Below are 24,921 nucleotides of genomic sequence, written 5' to 3' on the forward strand. Positions count from 1 at the left end.
TCTGACCTTTCCCTCCGACAACGGCTGAATGAACACAGCTCAAAAACTCCGCTAACGTGTAATAAAGTATAAGAAATGTTAATATTCATCAGCAGAGGTCTGCTGTGCTCTGTATGACGACACTGGACTGTTATTACATGTCAGCTGCAGTTTTATGTGTTTTTATTATTTATAATTCTGTTATACTGTAATTGATATCATGTTTTATATTTAATAGTATTTATCATTTCGGCAGGTCGGAGGTACAGCGGGTGCACAGAGCAGGCTTTCCCTCTGAGACTTTCCGATTACCGGTTTAAATGAAGGTAAAACTGAGCGGACTCGTCCGCTTTCACCGCTGCTTGTTTTTACCGGATTCATCGGAAAGTTTTCGGTAAAACCAACAAACTGAAGGGAACGCTCACGCTTTGTTACCGGCACGACTCCGCCCACTGCGCGCTCACGCTCGCCGATTGGTGGTAGTAAAACCACCGCCGCACGTCATTGGAAAGCGGAACTGCCAGTCAAAAAAGGGCGGGGCTTACAGCTGGAGTTAATATATTCCAGGCAGGCGTAAAGTAGTGGCGGCGGAGAAGCGTTAAGAATAAAGGAGGCGGAGAAGGACCGGGAGCCGGCGGCTACACTCTAACCGCGGATGATCCAGCAGCTCGCGGGAGAAAGGAAGAGGAGCCTGCGCTGGAAATGGAGGAAGAGCACGAACAGATGAGACCGCTCCTCACATCTGTAAGTTCCCCCTGAAGTGTACCTGTTAGCCGGCGGCTAGCGCCTCCTCCGCGGGCTCGGACGGCTCGCAGCCCGCGGAGAAGTTCTGGACCCAACATGGTGTCCGCTGTCAGGGAAGCCTCCGGGCCGCCTCACCGGTCCCTGGGTGTCCCCGGGGAGGCCGCTCACCCGGCCGCAGACAAAAGGCTGGCAGCCGACCGCTTTTGTTTTTTAGGGACCACGCTGCTGCCAGGAAGTGAAGTAATGATGCGCGCTGGGCCAAACTGCATTCAAAAATAGTCTAATTATCCGTGAACGTGCTCCAGGCAGGTCTGTGAAGCCGCTGCAGTAACACAGAAGGGTGAATTTATCTGTGACGAAGTGAGCTTAAAGTCGGCGTGCATCACATCCACACACGGGCTTTACTTTCTTTACTCTCCCCCTTCTTCTTCCGGCTTGTCGGTCTATCTTCCCACCATCTCCAAACCCGAAATGTGCAGTTTTTAAACAAGATAAAAATGTCCTTCTCGATAATCAAACTTATCCTTTCATGGCGACTGGAGAGTGCATTTAGTGAAGAGGGGCACGTGTCTTCAGTGCGTGCGTGCACTGTGTATGATTGCTGCCGATCGCACGGGGTAAAATTAGCCGTTTTTCCTGTAGACTTTGGCGTGGGCTGCCCACCCCATCAGTTATATGTGGACAAAAAATGTTGATTTTAAGTATGAAGCCGTCAGGACCTGTCAGTTCATTCATACCGCGTGAGGCCCGGGCAGGACAGGCTTACCTCCCTCCTGTGGTACAGTCAGCAGACCACGTGGAGATGTGTGTCTGTGTGTGTGTGGCGTGATTCACGTTTAGTTTGGAGGACACTGTAGTGATGCTGCGCTGTGACCGGTCTCTGTGGAGTGGACTTCATAGTGAGGCTGGACTTTCTTGGCTTGGAGCATCCTGCTCAGGAGGGCTGGATGCTGCCCTGCTGTTACCATGGAGACAGAACCTGAAGCAGGGTGTTTAACTGAAAACTTGACTGATGAACCCTGCTGTCTGTCTGCGTCTGTGTGGAAAAGATGCTCCAGACTCAAACATCCGAGCGTCAACTCTCAGCTCCTGCTGTTATTTCAGGTGTTTAAAGCTTTCTGACAGCTTGCCTCTTCGGGCTCGTCTCATGTTGAAGGAGTCTGCGTGTCTGGTGTGTGATTGGACTTCAGGTGCAACAATGGAGGGTCACATTTCTTTTATTCTGTTATGAATCCCTGCAACAACTTTGCTGTGTAATATTTAATGCATGAGATGCATTAAAAACAATCACTGCAGGACAAATAGAGTTTGTGGTGACTCGTTGTTTGCAGACATGCCGGAGAACACTTTGATGATTCATGTATAAGTTTTTATGTCCTGTTCAGCTGGATAAAAATATGTGGGATAGATGGTTTCTCAGAGCTCTGTAGTGTATTAAACAGAGTTAGGTTTCATAAACGCTGAGAGGTATGTCGTTGGTATGTTTGGGATTAACCCTCACAGCACAGACCCATTTAAACCAGTGCGTACAGCTGAAGAGAGACTGAGTCCTGTAAGCAAACGCTCCCACTTTTATTTAATTTGTTATTGTGCATTTAAGTATATTTTTACTGCCATGTCTGCAGACTGTGCTGCAACTAAAACACTTTCTGTGTAAAGGACACTGACCATGAATCTTCTCTAAAATCCAAATGCAGGTAGGGTAACGGTTCGATAAACCTGTTTTGTGCGACGAGGCCCATCTGACCAATCAGGGCTGTCGGGGTCAACATCAGCAGGACGGTGGATTCCTTCCAGTACGTACGCTGCTCTGTCAGCTGTTGGAAACATACAGCACATCTAACAGAGCAAGAGAAAGACTTCTCATTCAGTCGTCAGACGACGGGTCAGTTTGCTCTGTAGCGTTAGACACAAAGACACAAACCAGTGCACGTTCCTGCTCCATGAGAGGATCCAGCTGCTCTGGCTTAAATTGTGTTCTTGCCGTCTGCGCCGCAGTGCCTCTTAAACCTTCGGGCTCACCTGCCTGCGACCCAGATCAGCTTTCACGTCTCAGGTGATAAAGCAGCTCAGCCTCGTGTGACGACGCTAGCCCAGTGCTTCTCGGGCCGACGGTATACCTGTTTCTAAAATGTTTTACAGCCAAGTGTCCACCGACCAGAACACTTTGATCCACTTGGGTTCATCGTGTCGCCGCTCTGAGACGATGCTGTTGTCGGTGCTTCACCGAGGAGCTTTAGAGAAGAGTCGGGCACTTGGACACAGATACCTCGATGTCCCGCATGTGACTGAACCGAGTATACGATGTGCTTCACATGTGTACAGCAGCAGGACACCCTGTGCTGTGTTATAATGGGTCTCTGTGGGAGCTGTGGCAGGCCCGCGGTGCACACACAGAGGATTTGTGTCAAACGCACAAGTCGTGTTGTTTCTCCTAAAACTGAAACTGTGACTGTGAAAGATATTAAAGCTGCTTTGCAGTCATCAGAAGTCCCGCTGGAATCTTGGCCACGTTTTGAAGTTTTGTTGAGGTTCTTGCAAAACTGCGCGCCAAGTTTGCACCAAATATTCACGAGTGTGAAGAAGCTCTGCGTAGAGTAGCGCGTGCTCCAGTGTTAGCTTCAGGTAATTAATGAACGAGCACCTTTCTCCACTTCCCTCCGCCCTGTCTCATGGCTCCTGTTCCAGTGCTGGATGTTCACATCAAACACGGCCAGACTCCCAATAAGAGCGCCGATGTTTCTGCTCCTGGACCCATGTGACGAAGAAAGAGGCGAGTCATCTGTAACTGTGAATCATACAAAGCTGCAAGAAAAGAAACGGGCTTGAAAATAAAGAGGTCCAGTCTAAGAAGCCCTAACCTGCTGGCCGGGAATCAAACTGAGCTGCAGATTTAAACATGAAACGCTGCGTCACGGTTCATAAATCGTCTCCTGGTGAACCCGCAGGTTTGCACCCTCGACCTCCGGTGTTTGTGTGCATCTTTGTCTCAGCAGATGTGATTCGTGTTTAATGTGCCGCTGACTTCCTGTCTGTGGAGGCTCCGGGGAAGCCGAGGTGAAACTTCATTGTAACGGGCCTTGGCAGTGAACAATGCGAAGGCCGTGTGGCGGCCGCGGCGCTCTGACGGAGCAGGTTATTGTTGGTGCAGATGGAGGAGGAAGTGGCGGCTCTGTGAAGGCGTCCGGCTCGACGATAATGCAGCATTTATTCGACTCTTTGATCCAGAGCAGCAGCAGGTGCAGGTCTGCACAGGTAGGGCCAGACCTGCGCCTGATCCACAGCTGCTCTGGGTTATCTACTTATGAGCCCACAGTCGGTGTTCACAGTGGGGCCTGAAAGGCTGAGGTGCTGTGTACGTGTGAACTCCTGGCAGGTCAGATTTCCCTGAGCTTATTCTTTCCGCGGTGACGGTGATGACGTTCAGGTGTCGACTTGCAGCTTTTGTTTCAGGTGTCCACATAGCTGTGAGATAAAGGCCGCGCTGTGATTTCTGCCCGTGTTTACCGTCACACAGAGAAAGTTGGACGTTCACGCGTGAGCACAGACACTCGGGAAGATATTTTCCTTCCTGCCCGCTCTGAATCGCCGGCACTCGTCTTACATTTGGGCGGCTGGACGTCATAGGGAGGCAGCAGGTTAGCGACTGTTTGAAGGAGAGAGAATCACGCTCCAAAGATTTTCCTCCTAACTAGGTTATGGTGCACCTGAGGGACTCGTGTTGACATCAGCAGACTCGTCCTCGGGAGGCTCCACGCTCTCCGGTGGGCAGTTAGAGCGAAACCCGGCAGGAAACTCTGTCTGCAGGGAGTTTCCTGTATTACTATAGATGCAGCGATGCAGACTGACTCACTTCAATTTTATGCTGCGTGGAGAAGAAGCCCTCAAAGTCTGTGACGTGGGGGTGGGTGTAGGCCTCGCTCACTCAGGCGCACAGACCGTACGAGGAGTATTGGTTGGAGGTTGTTGGAGGTGAAGTCGCTGCAGACGGGGTGCTGCTGATGTGGTGTCACACAGACTGTAAATCCTCCGTGCTTTAATAAAAATGTTAGTGTGGCGCCAGCGTATCAGTGCCGCGTTATTGTCCACATAAACGTGTCTTTCCAGAAGGAGGCTGAAGAAAGTCTCACGTTTGCTTTAGATTATTTCCATCTTGTGAAATAAGAAATACAAATTTGTGCCGATTAGATAAAACGCCAGAGGCGAACACTTTTACTCTTGAAATATGAAACGTTTGGAGGTTTGGTTTTGTGGAGGAAACATGGTGCTCACAGCGTGGAATATAATCCAGAATATTCCGTTTGTGATGATCAATAACCTTTGATGGATATCAGGTGCGCACACTGATGCGTCTCGGTCTCTGAGCTGGTTGGTGTGAAATAAATTCTCGTGACTTTACTGGACAGGTGTGATAATTAATGAAGAGTAGGAAGGTGTTTGGTCCAGACGACACACTGGTGGAGGTGTCTAGGAGAGACCAGACTGTTCTCCCATCCTGAGGAGTGGAGAAGTGTGCTGGTGCAGGGTGGTGTGCAGAGGGATGAAACTGATGATGAACATAAAAGAGGGACAGAGTTGTTGAAGTGAGGATCAGGGAGCAGCAGTGTGGAGGGTGGTGTGACGACAGCGGTGAGGTGTGGAGTGGGAGTGACGGACGAGGGCTGGGAGTTTGGTGACGGACAGGACTCTCTGTGGATGAGGACGCTGGGAGAGTAGAGAGCAGGTGGAGCAGAAGCCTGGAGAGGTGGAGGTCTGCTCTGGAGAGAACAGGGATGAAAGTCAGAAGCAGTCATTCATACATGTGTGTAAACGAGAGGGAGGCGGGTGGAGAGGTGTAGCTGGTGGAGGTCGACCATCTGAACCTCTGCTCCTGCCTGTTCTTCGTCGCTCGTCTCCACAGCGCCCCCTGCTGTGTCCTTTATTTCTCTGCCTTTATTCCCCGCTGAGCCGTCTGTCTTTAAAAGAGGGAAGTCTGATTTCACAGAAATTGCTGGAACTCATTTCCAGATGTGAAGCGTGCAGAGAGAGGCATCCTGGGTAATTATGTGGTGTTCGGGGCTCAGGTGGTGGTGCGTCGCCCCCTAATTACAGTCCTGATGGTTCAGTGGCAGCTCCTCCCACACCGCTGTGTCTGATTGGAGGAACGGCATCGTCCGTGCATCCTCGAGCCGGGTCGTGTAGGAGGAAGCTGCTGCTGATTTGCCTCCACGTGGGCGTGTTTTCCTGCTCGCATTTCTGATCGTTTCACTGTGAGACGCGCTGTCTCCTCAGGCCGGGAGCGAGGGTGAGTTTAAAGCTTTGGAGATGTGGGAGCAGCAGATGTGTCGTATTTTATTCCTCAACACGTTTAGCTGTAACTAAACCAGCTAAAACAACTAAAACACGATGCTACGTGTTTAGTTTCCTTCTTTGTTTTCTTTGCTAAAAAATTCTGGAATTTGTACTCGGGCACGTTTCTTAAATCTAGTTTCCCGGGTGTGTAACAGCAGTGCATGGATCAGCTGCCTCACCTGCTCCTCTCATGAGCTCCGCCTATCAGCTCTCCATCCTTGTCATGTTCTAGCTAGAGCGCCCCCTGCAGCTCACAGGAAACTCAAACTGAGCACTGCACTGCAACAGCCTGGCTGTAAGGACTGAAACAAGAGAATCCACCCTGGAGACTAAACTGAATTAAAAACCAAAGGTCAAAACGAAATAAACTATAATCACTATAACAGGAAGGCAGCGACTGAACCTTCAAAATAAGAGTGAGGGGTGTTTTCCAGACATCAGGTGATCACACCGTTGTCTCAGAGGGACGAAGGAGATGAAAACGATGCATCATGATGTTATAAAGCGATTCAACAATCGTATTTATCTGCACAAACCCACCAGCAGAGGTCAGCGTCTAGCTGAGCTCAGTGAGCTGTGAAGCTGCTATCGAGTTGTTCGAGTCGCGTTGATAACGCTGAGCTGTCCTGACTTTGAGGAGGCGTTTGCAGGAACGATCCCAGCCGGGAACTCGTTATTCTCATCATTCCCACATCACGGTCGAGCATCACGTTCCTCTCTGTTTCTTTCTGACTTCCTGTTATAGAAGCCACATTGAAACAGAAGAATGGAGGTCCAGCCTTGGTCATCCCTCACAGCAGACACACATGCTGCCATAATACAATCATGGCACATTTCCGCACTGCGAGGGCCACTCCTCCTCCTCGGACTCACTGAGGCTTTGTTCTGCCGTGGCGCCTGATGGCGTCTGAAAGTTAACACAGCGAACCGCTGCATGCTGAAGTCAGCAGTCGCATTTCCAGAGCAACGCTGCATCTGTGGCCACAAGTTTGAATATCAGCAGGGAAGTATTTGATCCGTGTACTCGGGAACAAAGCCTTTTATTCAGGATCGTCTCCGTATCCTGGTAACTGAATACCTGCTGTTGGACCAAACAACAAGGTTCAAACCATCATTTTAGCCCTTACTAATCTGTGCGAGCTCGCTCTGCACTGAGGACGTTTTATCAGTTGCAGGCTTGGCGTGAGGAACGTCAGCATCATCAGTTTTACCCTCTTAAAGCCCCCCTCATTAAAAACATGCAGGTTGAATACTTTCATTGTATTAAGGCTTGTAGTTTGTATTGTTGGGGGCGTGGCCTTTTTGACTGACAGGTGGATGCTGACACAGGTGGCTGTAGCTGCTAGCTGGCTGCTTGGCTTCACTTCAGCTAACTTTGTTGGACTGCACCTGTGGACCAGGTTTGTGCTGTTGTGAGGTCGCTGTGCTAACACGCTTCAGTTCTGGTAAAATTCTACTTTATTTTTTTTAACTGAGCTCTAATTGGCCGTTAGCTTGGTTAGCATCCACAGACAAGATAATTAGCATTAGCTGATAGCTTGCCCCTCCCCCCCCTGTTTCCAAACATGGCACTTCTGCCAGTAATGCTAAACTTTGGGCTTCCTAATGTGAGTGATGTCATGCTGCTGCTTTCTGATTGTTCAGATCAAAATACTTGAGAGGGCCAGAGTACTCTGTGTACCCTTTCAGAGTACTTCCTGTGTAAATCAGCCTCCTTTGGCAGCCACACTCACACTCACACACACTCACTGGGTGAGCCCACGCCACGGTCAATAATAGACTCACTAGCTGTGAAATTAGCCAATCAGAAAGCTGCGGTGGGGCATCAGCACACAGTTTAAACACAAGGTACACACAGACTGACGTGTGTGTGTGGTGTGAATTTTCCCACAGTTGCTGATGTGTTTAGTAAATGCTGCTGCAGTCCAGATGTTTTTCCTCCCTGCTGGTTCTCCTAATATGGCAGCATCAGCACAGACATCTCTCTGGTCTCAGGGGAGTCATGGGAGTAAGTGTGTGTGTGTGTCAGTGTGTGTGTGTGTGTGTGTGTCTGTGTGTGTGTGTGTCATTCTTTATATTTTCATTGCAAAGATTTCCAAAAATATTCTTCCTCCCTGTTGCACTTTCTCTTTCTTTCTCTCTTTGCTGAAATCATAACTGAAGTCTGCAGCAGGTTGTGGAGCTTGAGGTTCAAACTTAAATGTTTTCATACATTAATGTTCGCTCCATGTTCCCTTCTTTCATACTTTTGCTGTATTATTTTTCATCCTGCTGCTTCGTTAATGACGGGTTCTTAGCAGCCAGGAAGCGGCGGCTGGCTGTTATCAGCTGTAGAAACCAAAACTGAGACAAGAACATTAAATGTAATTATCTCCAATATAAAGATGAGACAAAATAAAATAAACAGGTATTTTTTAACATATAACAAATAATGATTCAATAAAATCAACAGAAAACCTGTTTAAATAAAAGCGCTTAAACCTGCTCTTTGTGATGGCGCCTCAGGTGGACGTCAGAGGAACTGCAGCTCCTGACGCCGATTGAACAAAGTCACAGTTTAAGACCCAAAAAAGTCATGGTCCAGATTTGAAAGGACAAATATCTGCCACTGTTCTTTATGTGGGTGTTTGTAGCACGTACATGTATGTTTATTTCCACATGCTGCTCAGCGCCGCTGCTGTGGGACCTCCAAGGAAAGATTTGAACCACCTGACCTGCTCTGTTCCTTTGTGCCAGCGCAGCTCGTCTCTCCTTAAGTAATCCGAGTCCCATGGGACCGTTTGGCGTTCCTCCTGTTGTCTTCCGACCTTTGACCTCGCTCTACGGTTGCTTTTTAATCTCGGTGATGCAGGAAGCCGATTCTCCTGACCGGGGAGTCCCTGTGGGAGAGTCGGGGTGGGTAAATTCGATTTGCTCGCAGGGAGAATCGGCAGCGCTGGAAAGAATAAATGAAGCCGTCTCGTGTTTCTCAGCATGCGCGGCGTCCCGTTTCACCGCCGGGACGGCATTCAGCCGGGAGTTTTGCATCTGAAAACAATAAATGGTTTCCATTTTACTGCAGCGATACTGCATACGTGCCTCTGAGGCCATGCCAGTTCTTTTCCACTCAGCTCAGGAATTCTAATGAGAACCAAGAACAAGCTGCTGCATGAGCACATCAACACGTGACGGAGGAGCTTTTACATTTCCTCCACTGTTTTATCGCACGCACACACACACACGCACTCATCTGGTCTCTGAAAACCACAAGTGGCCGACTCGGTCACGTGACCAGAGCAGAGAAACTCTACATGTGAAATGGAAACTGCACTAACAGACTTTCCTGACTTCCTCACTTCTTGGCCTTAAACACAGTGACCAGCTTCCCTGCTGCCGTGCTCCTCTCAGCAGCTCACGCTCATATTTTAAGGTCAGTAAAGGATCGTCAGCTGACCCCACGGCTCGGCTCACAGAGGGTTTCCTCCCATGCACGTCGTCTCTGCCCTACAGGCAGCTGCTTTTAGTTTTAGAGAAACTCATTTGAAAAGCTTCCTCACACAGACGGCGGACTGGTGGAGCCCAAAAACTGGGACGACAGAGGGAGAAATGCTGGACCGAACGAGACTCTGAGCATTAGGCTGAGACAGTAAATCAGAGTTTTGTCAGAAGCACCACACCCTGCAGTTCCCCCAGCATCCAGCAGGGCCCCCAGCATCCAGCAGGGGCTCCAGCAGGCTCAGTCCCCACAGACTCCCACGTTAAAACTTCACAGTAGATAAACATGTTTACAGCCTGATACACCAACTGTTTGGTCTCTGTGGATCAGCGGTCCCCAACCCCCGGGTCATGGACCGGGCCGTGAGTCGTTTGGTACCGGGCCGCGAGAGTTAGAATAGAATAGCCTTTATTGTCATTGTACAGAGTACAACGAAGTTGGAGTGCCACTCCCTTGGCGCAAAATGCAATAATAAATATAAATGTAAACTATAAAAAGTACAATAAAACAATCGTAAGTACTCAAACAATAGTAAGTACGATATATACAGGATAGCAGCATTAATATAATGACAGTATGAACAGCAGCATAATATAATGGCAGTGACAATATGGTATAGCTAAGCAGGTTCAATTGTTTTTGTGCTTATTTACTACGGTGATAGCTCTGGGAAAGAAGCTATCCCTGAATCTGTTTGTCCTGGTTTTATGTGACCTGTACCATCGGCCTGACGGTAATAGTTCAAACAGTTGATTGCTGGGGTGAGAGTAGTCCTTGATGATATTGCCAGCTCTGCTGAGGTACCGAGAGTTTGCAATGACCTCCAGGCTGGGCAGAGAGCAGCCAGTGATCTTCTGGGCTGTGTTGATGACCCTCTGCAGTACTTTCCTGTCTGCAGCTGAGCACCCTGCATACCATGTTGTTATACCGTACGTTAGGATGCTCTCTATGGTGGCTCTGTAGAATGTCACCAGCAGCCTCTCCTCCAGGTTGTTCCTCCTGAGCACTCTCAGAAAGTGGAGACGCTGCTGGGCCTTTTTTACCACCGCCGTGGTATTTGCAGTCCAGGAGAGATCATCAGAGATCTGCACGCCCAGAAACCTCATGGAGTGTACCCTCTCCACGTTGAGACTTGGTTGTGAAATTTTATGGTTTTCAGGGTTTTTATCATGAGCTCGGTTTCCCCGGGTCTTTCCCGTGTTGTAGTTGTGTCTCATTTTGAAAGAAATATTTATGCATTACCATAGCGACCAGAGAGCATTGAGGGGCAGAGAGGGGGATGTCACTCTCAATGTTGTTGGTGCATTTCAGGAGGACGCTGCTAATAAAGTTACACAATCACACAGGGAATTCACGTTTATTATTATATTTACAAAATACCACAGTGTTTGTCTCGGTCGTATCGTTTTATTTTGTGTTTATTTATCCGCCGGTCCGTGACGCAAAAAAGGTTGGAGACCGCTGCTGTGGATGATTTCCAGCTTGTATTTTATAACTCACCTGTTTAAATCTCATCAAGGCTTCAAGTTTGCATTGGGAGGGTGACTGGCAGCAGCTAACAGTGTGCACTGTGGACTTTGGTAAAAAACTAAACTAACAATAACTAGTTTCAACTTGCACCTCTATATATAATTGAATAAATGGGGATGTATATGTTTTTATCTTTTCAGTAATAATGTGTTGAATTGAATATGTTTGTGTTATTTGTGCAGCTGCACAGCAGTGACCTGAGTGGGTTGTTTCAACTATAAGGAGCAGTTTGTAACATAATGACTTTGTCAGGAAGTTGTCATGTAAATTCATTAAATAAACAAATCGTAAATAAATAAGGAAATAAATGTGCTAGACAATAAGCAAATAATATGGAAATAAAAAATGGGAAGTGGCAACATTAAAGAAGTAAAACGTAATTACAGGCATCAGTAACTGTACAGCAGTGAGCAAACAAAGTGAATCATTAGAGGAGTAATCATCTTTTTTGGTTCATTTCATGTTGATTTGAACATCTGTGACTATAAAGGAGTCTGACCTCTGACCTGGAAGGTAAACACTGCGGGTACGGACGTGTCGGGGTGGAAAACGGGGCAGCTGAGGCCGGTTTCAGGTCAGCAGTTTCAGTTTGCTCTTGCTCTGTGTTTGCCTTTTTTTCCTGCTCAGAAATGTGGATGACGCCTCTGTCAGCAGATGCCCCGCCTCCTTTTTTTCAGTGTTTTTTTTTTTTTTTTTTTTCTTGCTGTGTTTGCAGACTTCCAGGCTGGCTGCTCGCTCAGTGAAGCAACACGCTCTGCTATAAATACTTGAATCGTATCCGAGGCTCTGCTGGCAGCTCGCTGTCTGGACTCACTTACCGTCCCGGGGACACTCGCACATCCACGCTGTGGACGCTGTGTGTTCGAGCTGCAGACGTAGAGACCTGGTGGATTTGATTTTCACAGCTCTGTGGGGCGCTTCCACCACAGTTTTTTCTCTCGTGTGGGAGGATTTCTTTGACCCTGAGGAGTCTGTGTTTTTGGACTGAGCAGCTATGGGAGACTTTTGGGGGGACATTGCCAGTCAGAGGGTGGCCCGGGCCATGTCTCTGGTATGTATTTGCTTATAGAAGCAGTTTCACGTTATCAGATTGAAAAGTGGGTCTCTGACGTTCATAGTCGGGCAGCTTCTCCTTTGGTTGACTGTTCGTGGTTGTGACTGAGCTCTGAGCAAAGGTGACGAGCTTTAGTGGTTTCCATGTGTCTGTTGGTCACGCAGCGTTGAAGGAAATGAGTTTAACAGGAAAAGAGCTGAAAGCATGTGTGCAACAGCAACAACACAAATGCCAACATCCTGCCGCTGCACACACGCAGAGTGTCGATCGTAGCCCAGAATCAGCTCTGATGTTTGGAGTCCGCCGGTCGTCGATGCAGCGGCCGGCGGACTCCTCTGCTTCTAAACGCAACCACAGGTGCACGTCACGAGAGGCGGGTGTCAGCTGCGTTACAACATCTGGCCACATCTGTTTTGCACGATATCCGCTCACAGGTACCGGCTCACCTTCAGCTCGAGCCGTCGGTGGGCAGGATCCATCCTCAGGAAGCAGATCTCTGCTGATCTCGCCCTCGTCTGGTGACGTGGGCGTCTCTCGCCGTGTAGCTGATCTACAGAGCAGAAGAAATGCTGCGTAAGCGCCGGCTCTCGTAATGTTTCCCTGTCTTTCTGTGAGGCGCACACATCTTCACATCTGTGAAGTACCAGGCACACACTGCTCCAGGGGCGCACAAGTGCAGTCAGACTGTAATGATGGACCCAGCTGAGGTTACCACATGTTGGTTTGTAACTCTGACCCCACGTGGCTGCTGTGCACGTGAAGCCCCACACAGAAGTCACGCAGTCAAAGGTAAAAGGTCATGCTCGTGGGGAATGACGCGCTGGATGTTTCGTACTGCCTCGCTCTCTAAAGCTGAAAGCGGATCTTGAAATGTGAGCCATGTTCTCGATCCTTCAGGGAGGATTTATATTTTTAGAAGCCTTGAAGTGAAAGTTTGTGTATTGGCTCCGCTCCGTTGTCCAGGATCCAGAGTTCATCTCTGAGGTCAGAAGGTCAGACCTGGACGTCTCCTCCTCCAGGTCTCTGCAGCACTGATTCCCACCGAGGGCCGGACGATCGAGTTTAGTTTGAGTCTGGACGCTGCAGCGATCCTGGAAGCGTCTGCTGTGTTGTCAGCGTGTGTGCTCGGTGAGCTCTCTGCAGAGGAAAGAAGGGAGCCATGTCTTTTCCTTCCTTCCTTTAAGTTTAGTGTAAATTAGTCCTTTCACTTTTACACACAGGACAGTTTATTAGGTACATCGGTTGAACTGTTCTTTAACGCAGATTTCTAATCGGCCAATCACATGGCAGCACAAGCCGACCTGCTGAAGTTCAAAGTGATAAAGGTGACTTGAAGTTCTCCTGGTCTGAATCTTTGTGCTGTGATGTTCGGATGGTGTACATCACCATGGTAACTGGACCGGCTCTTATACAACACTTGTACGTACAACCACAGCATCAGTGCTGCAGGCCGGTGACGTGGTGGGTCGTGGTGGGTCGTGGTGGGTCGTGGTGAGCCCCACGGTACAAACGGAGCGTCATTTAAACTTGCGGACCAGTGTAGCGTCTTCTGATTGGCTGCTTCCAGCAGGATAACACACAACTTCACCAAACTCCGATCATCTCAAACTGGATTCTTGAACACGACGTCCACACCCACAGATCTCAGGCCAGCTGAGCGACTTTCGCATCATGGATGTTGCAACAGCTGTGCGATGATGTCATATCGACGTGGACCAAAGTCTCTGAGGAGCGTTTCCAGCATGAGTATGGTGTAACTAATAATGTGGCCGGCGAGTGTATATTTGTCAGCTGAGGTGAACTTTGCAGCCGAGCCTGTAAATAAGCACACCTGACTTTATTTGACCCCCCCCCCCAAACAGAGTTTACGCTCAGTTCACTTCCCAGAAGCAGTTTTGAAAGTTTTGTAGCTTCTCAAACGTTGTGAAAGAGAAGAAGAGTCCACGTGTGTGCGCTTCCTGTGGGCCGGTGTGGCGTTGGCAGCGTGTGATAACAGTGTTTGTAATGACAGGAAACAGGAACCCCTGAGCCGTGTGTGTGTGTGTGTGCGCGTGTGTGTGTGCGCGATCTATCTTTAACCCTGCTGAACCGGATGGATCTGTCACTCTGCTCTCAGGCACTCGCAGCTTATTTGGACCGAGAGCTGCAGGCGTGTGCGCTTTCACCACATCAGGCTTGGGAGGCTCCTCCTCCTCGTATGTTTGGGTGTCAGCGCCTCAGATCTGTTCCTGCGGGGCGTCCAGCTCTTACTATAAATAAACACAAACATTTTACTGATGTCTAAGTTCATCCCTGTGATGTAGAGGTATCAGCATGACATCTAAGAAAGCCTGCTGATGATTTTTATGGCTGAATGTTTTTGGCAACATCCTGCTCTAACAGGCAGGATTGGTGTGTCCCTGACCACGCTGCCGTGTCGTATCCACTGACAGCAGAGCTCCGACGTAACCGCTAAAGTAACCAAATTGTTGTTTTCCCGGGAAATTTAAAGTAACAATGTAACTAAACAGCTAACCCTTGAGCAGTAACCATAGTAACACTGGTCCTGACATGAGATGTCACACCTGCGACGACATTGGTCTTCCTGTTATCAGTAACTCGTCCTCTGTTTCCCAAAGCCGCCCCTCCCACAGCCTGCTTCTGCCGGAGGCGTCTTCCTGTTAAACGGGAGTTTTTCCTTCCCACTGTTTCCAGTGCTTGTTTACAGGAGGGCCTCTGATTGTTGGGGTTTCCTCTGTCGTATTGTCGGGTCTTTACAGTGTAAAGTACCTTGAGGCGGCTGTTGCTGTGATTTTGTGCTGCATAAATAAAACCTCGTGAGCTGCTAGCATCTCCTCCTTCGTTGTTATAGCCGCTGTGGTTTTTTGCCCGAGTGATGACGCCTGGCTCTTACTCTCAGACATGCTCGGGCTTGTTGTGTGTCTGAATGTAGATGTGTGTTGTTGCTATAGCTGCAACGATATCATGAGCATCATATACTGTACAATCATATCTGTACAGTAATGGCACTGCTGTGATGGAGCACTCTTAGAATTCACGCTGAGATCTGAAGCGTTCGCTCAGAGTTTAAACGATAAACCGTTGGAGAGCGGCCATCTTTGTTGTCACTGACCGGCCTCACAGTGACAGCAGGTTAGTGAGAGGCAGGATGTTAGCATCCACCCATCAGAGCAAACACACGAGAGACTGTAGCTGACGTAAATGGGCAGAGGTCAGCTGACTGGCTACCTCGCACCTGCTGGCTCGTCCTGTCTGTAGAAGCTCTCAGGTCCTCTCGGGTCTCTGGGCCTCTCGCCAACTCCTTCAGCTTCATCTTCTTCATCTTCCTTCATGTTTTTTAAATGACTCAGCTGTGTCTCCACACACACACACACAAATGCAGGCACATGCCCAGTTATTAAAAATGTTAAGAGATAAACAATCTTCAACTTTATTCTAAGAGTCTGCAGCGTGCCCAGACCTGTCTGTGAAACTACAGAGACGCAGCTTCGCTGTTCTCAGATGTGATGAGGAGGGGCGGGGCTAACTGTCAAATTGCGTGATCGTTCGCTAGTGACGATTAATCGCTGACAGACCTCGGTCTGTGTTTTGAAGCATCTGCGGTCTGACTGTCTCTGGGTCGGTTCATTAAATAGAGGAAGGTCGGGCGTCTCGCGGTGTTGATGAGTGATGTAACAGATTGCCACATCCACAGTGATGCGGGCGTGTATCGACCCGCCGTGGTGAGGACTCTGCCGGGTTGTGAGCTGTGGGGAAGGTCACCTGCAGGGTTTCCTTCAGTCTCCTGGCTCGCTCTCTGCGAGCACGTGCTCACTTCAGAGATTCTTAATCATTATTGGGATGAACGAGCTGAACTGAAGGGCGAGTTTAAGCTTTCTGCCAAAGGCAGCATGAGACAGAAGTGCGAGCTTTGCAGCAGAAATGATTGTTGGGAGGCCAAAATCAGCCCAACCTCACACAGACGGCTCAGCGGAGAGCTCGTATACCTGAGAACAGCTGAGTGTCAGGAATACTCCGCTGAGCTCCAACGTGCAGATGGAGAGATGCTGCTGAACGGGAACGTTTTCCAAAGAGCTCGAACTCAACCAGCAGCTGTTTGACTGGAATCAGCTGCTGCTTTTATGAGTGTGTGTGTGTGTGTGTGTGTGTGTGTGTGTGTGTGTGTGTGGTGGGGGGTTTGATGTGCTGCTCTGCAAACAGACAGCTGAGTTAAAAAGCAGCCAGTGTGGAGCTGCACTTCCTGTTTGACACACCGACATCAAGCTTGTGTGTGTGTGTGTGTGTGTCTCTCTCTCGGGGCGGTCGACACAGGTCATCATGGTTAGTGGAGCACGCTCAGTTTAGCGGGTTAGTCGGGTACGCGTCCTCTTCTTTCTGGGTTTGTTTTGTTTTTGAGTTCGTCCCCATCTCGCCCTGCTGATGTCCAGCTGTTGCTCCACTTCCTGTTGTACAGTTAGTCACGCATTAGCGTCAGCTGTGGGCGGAGCCAGACTCCTTGGCTGACAGTAACTTACTGCCATTTCACTGTGACATTGTTTGGTGATTGATTTCATTGGTGAGGCGTAATCTGCAGCCGATTTTGGCGGAGTCTCCAGCGTGTTGGCGGGTCGGTGTTTAAAGCTGCAGACGCTGTGATTGTGATGACTCTGCCGCCCACCCAGTGCTAACTAACACGCCATGACCTCAGCAGCCGTCCTCACGTCACTCACGGGTCTGTCTCCAAAGCCTCCGCGTTGTTTTGAGGCAGACGCGACCGTGTTTACACAGAGCTGGAAAATGAGTTTGATAAACACTCGTTTAAACCCACTCTCAGGTCACCTGTGGGTCTGTGTGTGTTCTGCAGGGGAACGATGAAGAGGCCGTGCTGGACCAGGGCAAGACCAGCTCCACCCTTTACACCAACTTTGAGAAAGAGGAACTGGAGAGTGAGTTTATACACCGACACACACAAAGACGCCTCTGTGTGTGTTTACAGTCAAACACACAGTAACAAAATGGCTCAGCCCGCATTTATACACCTCAACTCTATACACACACACACACACACACACACACACACACAGAGCTGTGTAAGTGATTTGAATAAAGCTCAGTGAAAAGCCCGAGGCTCGAGAAAATGATGATTGAAAATATTTCAGAAAGAAATATTTCAAACTTGGAAACAGCCGTAAACAGTCTGCAGTTTGTCTGAGTGTGTCGACGTCACTTCTGCAGAAAAAGTGGAAATGAAATATCGTGACGTGTACACACCGAACATGGAGTGGCTGAGTCACGTGACCTGAGCTCTTATTGTGAGGTGGCGTGTTCAGAAAGAGGAACTAGAGCACGTACGAACCCCCGTGTGGTGCATGTGCTGCTAGCTCCTGTCATTTTCAGCTAAGTCATTAACCCTTTGAAGCCCACCAGAGCGTCTCTGTATGTTTGTACCTGCCGTAGTGCCATCAATGCAACCGTTACACCCCAGAGTTTAATCATATGTGTGCATGAAGTCCACAGAAGCTACATGAACTGCAAAATGGTGCAATTAGCTACAGAAACTTTGAAAATCGTTTTTGTTTTTTTACACATACTTCTAGTTACAGAAATTTCAGAGGTGAATCCCTCAAAACTGTAAATGCAAAAAGTTGCATGAAATAGTTTCAAACCACAGGAAATGGATTTTGAGTGTCTGCTTAGTTTCATTTTTGAGATGCAACAATTTTTATAAACTGCAGGACAAAAGAAAAATAATTATTTTTGTGCACAATTTGCCAAAAACAGCATCAAAACGAACGATTTCCAACAACAGTGCAGTTTGAGTCCCGAGCCTCCCAGAAACCTCTGAAGGGCCCTGCAGGGAAAACACGAAAAGTGACGTCACTTCCGGGTTTGGCGTGTAATGGGGGACGTGCGATAGTCCGCACTGACGTTTGTTCTAACGTAGGAAGTGCTATGAACAGCTGATCGGATCAGCAAAGCGTGTTTCTGGATTATAACGTTTTTGTTGTTGCTTTTTACATGATTTTTACAAAAAAGGAAACCGTGACCTGGGACAAGCTCAGTGCGTGTTGTTTAAGTACAACTGCTCCAGTTTCATATGCAAAAACATTTTGCACTAGCTGATGCGCTTGCAATTCTACCGGGATTTAAAAATAGTTACGCAAATCAGAGCGTGAGAAAAACAAATCTTCAAGCTCGAGGAAACCCGACGGCGTTAAGGAGAAATATTAAAGTTCAAAAAATACATTTAACACAACCCCTGAAAAAATGCTGCCCCCTGCTGGTGAAAGCTTTGAAGAGGATAATTACAAAAAGTACCTTTAACTCAAACTGCGCTTTAGTTCACATCTCATTAGACGCTATAGGTTGTTTCCATGTTATTACTAGTTTATTACAGTCCTGCTATTAACCCCATAACAAACAACTGAGTGAGAGGTCGACACACGCACACAGCCAGAGAAAATCCGATTAACGTTACTGAAGTAAGGAGAAACGCAGCGTCGGAGCGTGCAGTGGGAGCTGTGCAGCACGCCTCCCGTGTTAGCACGCCTCCCGTGTTTTCCTCATGTGTTTGTTTCCAGCGTTCTCTGTTAGCACTGGAGGTGTAGAACAAACTCATTTGACCCCTCTGCTTTTCTCCGTCAGGTCACAGGGCGGTGTACGTTGGCGTGCACGTTCCGCTGGGCCGCCAGAGCCGGAGAAGACACCGTCACCGCGGACATCGACATCACAGGAAGCGAAGAGAGCGCTCGGATCGGGAGGACGGGCGAGAGTCGCCGTCATACGGTCAGGTTTGAACGAAGATAAACAAACACGGGCCAGCTGTACGACGGCGGCGTGCTGAAGCGTTTGTGTCCCCGCAGACACGCCGTCTCAGAGGGTCCAGTTCATCCTCGGCACCGAGGACGACGACGAGGAGCACATCCCCCACGACCTGTTCACCGAGCTGGACGAGCTCGCCTTCAAAGACGGAGACCTGCAGGAGTGGAAGGAGACAGCCAGGCAGGGCGCGCTTTAGCTCTTTCTCTGCTTTGCATTCAGGCGTTAATCTCAGCGTTTCACGTCTCAGCACAGCTTCCTGCGGTGTTTTCCAATAACGCTGCAGAGCTGTGAGGAGTAATCCTCCTGCTGTGCATGGGCGAGGCCCTTGTTTGTTCAGCATTTCTGACTCAGGTTAAAGAGGTTTCCTCTCTAATCCAGGCTCTGCAGAGCGCCGTGAGGACGAGGAAGACGAGCCTCACTGGATTTGAGAGGAAACCGATGAAGGCGGGCCGAGTCGTGTGGTTTGGAAACTGTCAGATTAACTTCTTTACTCAGCAGAGCAAAGTGGATCAGCCCACATTAGTGTAGCATTATAGCATTAGCACGAATCAGACGCCGCTTCCATCCTGGCGTTCTAATGTCAACACTCGGCTGTGTGTGTGTGTGTGTGTGTGTGTGTGTGTTCGTTCAGGTGGCTGAAGTTTGAGGAGGATGTTGAGGACGGCGGCGAGCGCTGGAGCAAACCCTATGTGGCGACGCTGTCGCTGCACAGCCTGTTCGAGCTGCGCTCCTGCATCCTGAACGGCACCGTGCTGCTCGACATGAGAGCCAGCTCCATCGAGGAGATTGCAGGTCAGAGCGCCATCGGGAACTCGTCCCATCACTCGATACGCTGCTCCAAAAACGATCAGCGACCTTTGTGTTTAAATCTAGAGGAGGTCGAAACGTGCTAAAACCACATCTGAACTTTAAATCTAGTTTGGATGAGCTGCTGCAGAAGAAGAACGCCATGATGAAAGCGCAGCTCTCTGGTTTCCTCCTGCTGGTACAAGCTGCCCCTCAGCAGGCTTCCAGGCATCAGCCAATCTCTAGAAAGTTGATATTTAGGGCGAGTTCTGACATCTTGTTTCAGAGAGAAGAGGAAGTGAAAGGCTGCTGTGAAGGCTCAGTGTTTGATAAATGATTCTGCTGCACGCCTTTCATTTCCTCCTCAGAACATAAACCTGCAGTGCGTTTGTGTCCATCAGCTGACCTCTTTTCCTCCTTCCTCGCAGACATGGTGATCGACAGCATGCTGGCGTCCGGTCAGCTGGAGGAGGGCGCGCAGGAGAAGGTGAGGGAGGCCATGCTGAGGCGCCACCACCATCAGAACGAGAAGAAGCTGAGCAACCGCATCCCACTGGTCCGATCCTTTGCCGACATAGGCAAGAAATACTCGGAGCCAAATTTACTGGAACGCAACGGTGAGACCGCAGCGCTCTTGTCATCCTGAAACTCGCGTCTGCAGATTTCACCTGCAGGTCAGGAGACGAGCTGCAGGAGGCCAGTTCAGGTTGACCCCTCCTGACCTCTGGCACTGCTCGGGCTCTGCAGGGTTTAGTTCTGCACTGTTTAAAAACCGGGGGGGGGGGGGGTCTAAATGACCTCAGTGGGTCGGCTGCATGCTGCAAACCAGCGTGGCGCTAGGTTTACGATTTCTTTACTGTCAAAGTAATAAAGTAATGCACTGTTTTCTTTCCTAAGAGTGCATAGTTCTTTGTTTCTGTTGTCGGGCAGAATGTAGAGTCTGTCCGTCCTGATTGGTCGAGGTAAAGGGGTGACAAGACGACAGGTCTCGTATTGCTGCATGGTCCCGTTGCCGTGGTTTTTGAGTGATGGTGATGAGTTTATGGCTCAGGTTTGGTTGGTTTCTCACCTGAGCTCCTGTGACCGCCTGTGACCTCACCCTGTTTATTATTGACCGGGACTCCCTGACCTGGCTGGACCCGCTGACTCGGTGAGCTAATAACACGCTAACAGCATGAGCGGAGTCGGCGTTTTAATATCCGCACTCCTGGATCCTGTTTGTGAGAGAGGAATGTTCTAATGCTGCTCGGACTGAACGCCGTCTGCAGGCGCTGATCCGTCTGACGTGCGTGTGACCTGCTTCTACGTGACCTATCAGCTGCAGCTTTTACAGTTTGCTCGCGCTCGTTCGTTCAGGAGCTTTTCTTCAGATTGACTCTTTCCTACAGTTTATAAAGCTGAAGACATCACAGAGCAGAGCTCAGGGTCAGACTTTGATTACAGCTGTGAGTAACCTCATGAGGTCATCGCCTCCAACACGACGCTCCCGGCTCAGCTGTGTTTGGGGTGACCAACAGGACCTCTGTAATCTGCTCTCCACCACAGTGGACTGAGTGGGCTAATGCCCAGTTACAGCAGCTCTTACTGCATGTGATGGAGTAAACATTCAGTCATTTGGCGTGTTCACCGCAGACGGGTAGTTAGAGCGAGGGTGGACTCCTGGTGCCTTTACCTGTCAGCTGTAGAACAAAGACTAACTAAAAGACAGAAAGTGGTGCAGTAAAGTGTTTGCTTCTTAAACTTCTCAAACAGGCTGAAAGAGCCAGGTTCATCCTAGTTTGGTGACTGTCCCTCATGTCCGGAGGCAGCCGCACGACTTCTGTGTCCTTGAAGATGCAACTGAATGATGGGAGGGTGAGGCAGTGACGCACAAACGTCCTACCGCCTACAAAGTGACCGCCCTGTACAGGTGCGATACCTGAGACGCCCTCAGATGGAGGCGAAACATCTTCAAGACCCAGAAGTCGTCTGGCTGCCCTCGGCTCGAGCACTTTAGACGAGCGGGATAACCGAGAACCGGCACAGAGCGCTCTGCATGAAGCTGCTGTGGCTCGTTAAGGAGTTCTAGCAGGACTTGGTTCTAATATAAAGCGCCTTGAGGCGACTGCTGTTGTGACTTGGCGCTGTATAAATAAAATTGAATTGAATGAATCCCGGCCCGATTCCCGATGTGTGGAGTCTTGGATTTGATGGTAGGCGTAAAGAAAAGTCGGAGCTTCGTGATTGGTGGAGGAAGATTTAGCTTTAGAAAGCTGATGTTGGTGTGACGTGCCGTCGCTAACTCACTGATCCATGCATGCTGCCTTGGTGTTTCCTGTGCACGCAGCATCGTTCTTCATCATCATCATCATGATCTTTCTCCTCCTCTTCCTCCTCAGGGGAGGGTCTGTCCTCCTCTCGTCTCTCTCTCCTCCGTCGTTGCTCCATGGGCTCCTTCGACCTCTCCACCCTCCCCCCCTCTGCGAGGACCCCAAGCCCGTTCGGGCACCTCCTCCCCGGCTCCGCCTCCTCGTCGCAGACCAACCTCTCTCTGTACCGTTACGGCCGCCACCTCTCCGAACCCAGCCAGCCTCACGGACTCGCCCTTCCCGTCCCCACTGGCTCTCCACGCCGCTCCTCTGCTCCCGTGGGGCTCCCCAAGGTGGTGGTGCACCCCCCAGAAGAGGAGGAAGAGGAGGTGTTCCACCTGGGAGATGAAGATGACGTGGTTCCCCAAACAGGCAAATACGGCACGGCTTTCCTCCGGCGTGACGCCGTTTCCACGCTCTGACACTGAAGCATGCCCGCCAACGTGCTGATGAAGCTGGAGGCGGATGATTGGATGAATGTTGGCAGACTGGTAGCTTTTTTGGGGGCGGGGTTATTTTGCATGTTTTTGGTTTATTTTGCTGACGTAGTCGTCCGTCTGTTGGAGATTGAGCTGCGTGAATATTGGACTTGCAGCGCCGCAGGTGGAGCCTCCACCCTGGTTGTGCTGAGTGTCGTACAGTCTTAACATCCGCCTGTCTGAGCCATGTGTTCAAATCGAGTCTCGTTCATGTTCGAGTTTTTCTGTTAACGAACTTTTTTAACAGGTGAAGGTTGAACGGCAGCGTCCTCTGGATCCTCGATCTCCTTTAACCTCTGCTGGAGTTAACAAACCGGCCTCTGATAACGCGTGAAGAGCCTCAGGTGTTGTTTTCAGCCAATCAGAAACCAAAGAATCAGGCGGCAGGCCGCGGCTGCTGCCTGTCATTAACAGGCTGTTAGCTGCAGTGATTTAGAGTCTGGATGTTTGCTTCCTGTGATCTGCAGCAGAAATGTCGGCCCTCGCTCTCAGAGGCGGCTCGGGTCCGATCTGAGTCGATTTCTCTCCTTTATGAAAGATTAAAGATCTGGAAATCAGGACGTCTGAACTTTTGTGGTCTTAATACACAAAAAAACAAAACCCACCAAAAACTAAATTTTTTCCTTGTAAACTTTTTGTTCACCGTTTGTGTCGCCGTCAGAAGCGCGATCAATGAAAGTTTATTACTATAGCACATCTTAAAAGACCAACGTTCATCAATTCGATCTTAGTGCTCTCTTGGGGTTGTACAAGTGGAGGAGATCAGTTAGGTAGCTAGGCGCCAGGTTATTTCAAATTTTAAAAGTGAGCAAGAGAATTTAAAATCAATACTGTATTTAACGGGGAGCCAGTGTAAGCTAGCTGGGACTGGAGTGATGTGGTCGTACCTGCAGACGCTGAAGGAGAGAGTGTGGGAGGAAGTAAAGAGAGAGTCCAGTCCAGAAGTGCTGAGAGCAGGGATACGTTTTTCAGTGGGGCTTTTCTTTGGAACTTTGGTGTAGCTGATAGAAACTAGTGCTTCTCTAATTTGAGGGAGCTATCCAAAAATACTCCAATGTTTCTAACAGTGTGAGAGGGATGGCTGGTGAAAGCCAACGGTTAGCTGGCTCAGAGGGCTGCGAGCCTCAAAAACTGTCATTTCTGTTTTATTTTCATTGTGGGTAAGAACATTATGCCACAGCCAGGCTTTAACATCCCGCAGACAGTCAACAAAGGCTGGAGGGGGCAGAGGCATCCAGCTTCAGGGGAAAGTCATCAGCAGTGGAAACAGATATGATACTTTATTAAAATGGATCCCAGCAGGTCGGGTTTGTTTTCTCTCTGCTCGGTGTTTCTGCGGCAGAGAACTCTGGACGCTCAAGTGACTCTCGGCACTTCCTGTTCATTAATGATCCGTAAAAGAATCAGAACTCGCTGACGCTTGATCACCTGACCACCGACTCATCACTCTGTCACAGTTCAGGTGCTGAGGCGTGAAAAGCTGATTTGTGCTGATCGTGTGTGTGGAGCCGAGACTCTGCTGTGCGGCGCTCTGTGACCGCAGGCGTGCTGCGGACCGACTAACAATGATGTAACCGCATCACTGCCCGCACCACGCTCGGCTGCTTCAGCGTGAGCGAGCAGGAATTACATTCTGAGACTGAACTTTGTAAAATTACATTTAAAAGTTGGAGATATTTAAGCCTCCGCCCGCTCCGCCGGGTCACGTGTGTCAGTAACACGGCTGTGTGTTTGCAGGCAGCTGCTGCAGATGTTGAGTGTGACTCTGTGGTCTTTGTGGCTCTGCAGGTCTGCTGGCGTCGCCTCAGTCGGCCCCCGGAAACCTCGACAATAACAAAAACGGCGAGAGTCGCGGCAACGGCGGCAATGGCAGCCGGGAGAACAGCACGGTGGACTTCAGCAAGGTAAACTTGGGGCTCCGCCTCAGACACAGGTTGGGTGGTTTATAGATCAGCTGCTGCTCCCTGCAGCTTTCCAATATTTGGAGCTTCAGGGAGGTGAGAGACGGGTTAAATGATGAGAGGTCAGAGCTGCACCACTTTGACCTCTGACCCCTGCCAGCTACATGAAGCCTCACACATCAGCTGGTGTTCAGATGGGACTGAAACATCCCTGAGCTGTGGGCTGATGGGTGTAGGAGGCTCCACCCTGACGCTGCTCGCCTATCCGACACACTGTGACAGATGCACTAATGTTTAAAACGAATAAATGACAGAAGCACTGATGAAACGTTCCGTCTGTGAGTCTCTGACCCAATCAGAGATGTTTAGCTTCATACTGTGAGCGTCTTCAGACGTCCGGCCCTTTAAGTACACAGAGCTGCACAGGAAATGACCACATGAAACTTTTGAAGGGTTAAAAACACGTTTTTAGCTCCGACACCCGGAAATCTGA

General features: G+C 49.5%; 1 protein-coding gene across 5 annotated transcripts in view; it reads left to right on the forward strand.

Annotated features, from left to right (window-relative positions):
• The first annotated feature begins 11,781 nt into the window (after positions 1–11,781).
• LOC134637230 (sodium bicarbonate cotransporter 3-like) overlaps positions 11,782–24,921 on the forward strand; it is a 22,778-nt gene continuing 9,638 nt past the window's right edge. For 3 of the 5 annotated variants that reach the window (XM_063487600.1, XM_063487601.1, XM_063487602.1), the window contains exons 1-7: positions 11,782–12,110; positions 16,957–17,038; positions 18,738–18,878; positions 18,956–19,094; positions 19,546–19,706; positions 20,129–20,317; positions 24,316–24,431. In XM_063487600.1, the coding sequence (XP_063343670.1) occupies positions 12,054–12,110; positions 16,957–17,038; positions 18,738–18,878; positions 18,956–19,094; positions 19,546–19,706; positions 20,129–20,317; positions 24,316–24,431 (885 nt within the window). In that variant the 5' untranslated portion in view covers positions 11,782–12,053. Of the gene's footprint in view, positions 12,111–16,956; positions 17,039–18,737; positions 18,879–18,955; positions 19,095–19,545; positions 19,707–20,128; positions 20,318–22,078; positions 22,405–22,535; positions 22,540–24,315; positions 24,432–24,921 lie in introns of all 5 variants that reach the window. The other 2 variants (XM_063487603.1, XM_063487604.1) reach the window with 2 other exon arrangements.

The sequence above is a fragment of the Pelmatolapia mariae genome, linkage group LG10_11 (assembly GCF_036321145.2).
Source record: "Pelmatolapia mariae isolate MD_Pm_ZW linkage group LG10_11, Pm_UMD_F_2, whole genome shotgun sequence".
NCBI lineage: Eukaryota > Metazoa > Chordata > Actinopteri > Cichliformes > Cichlidae > Pelmatolapia > Pelmatolapia mariae.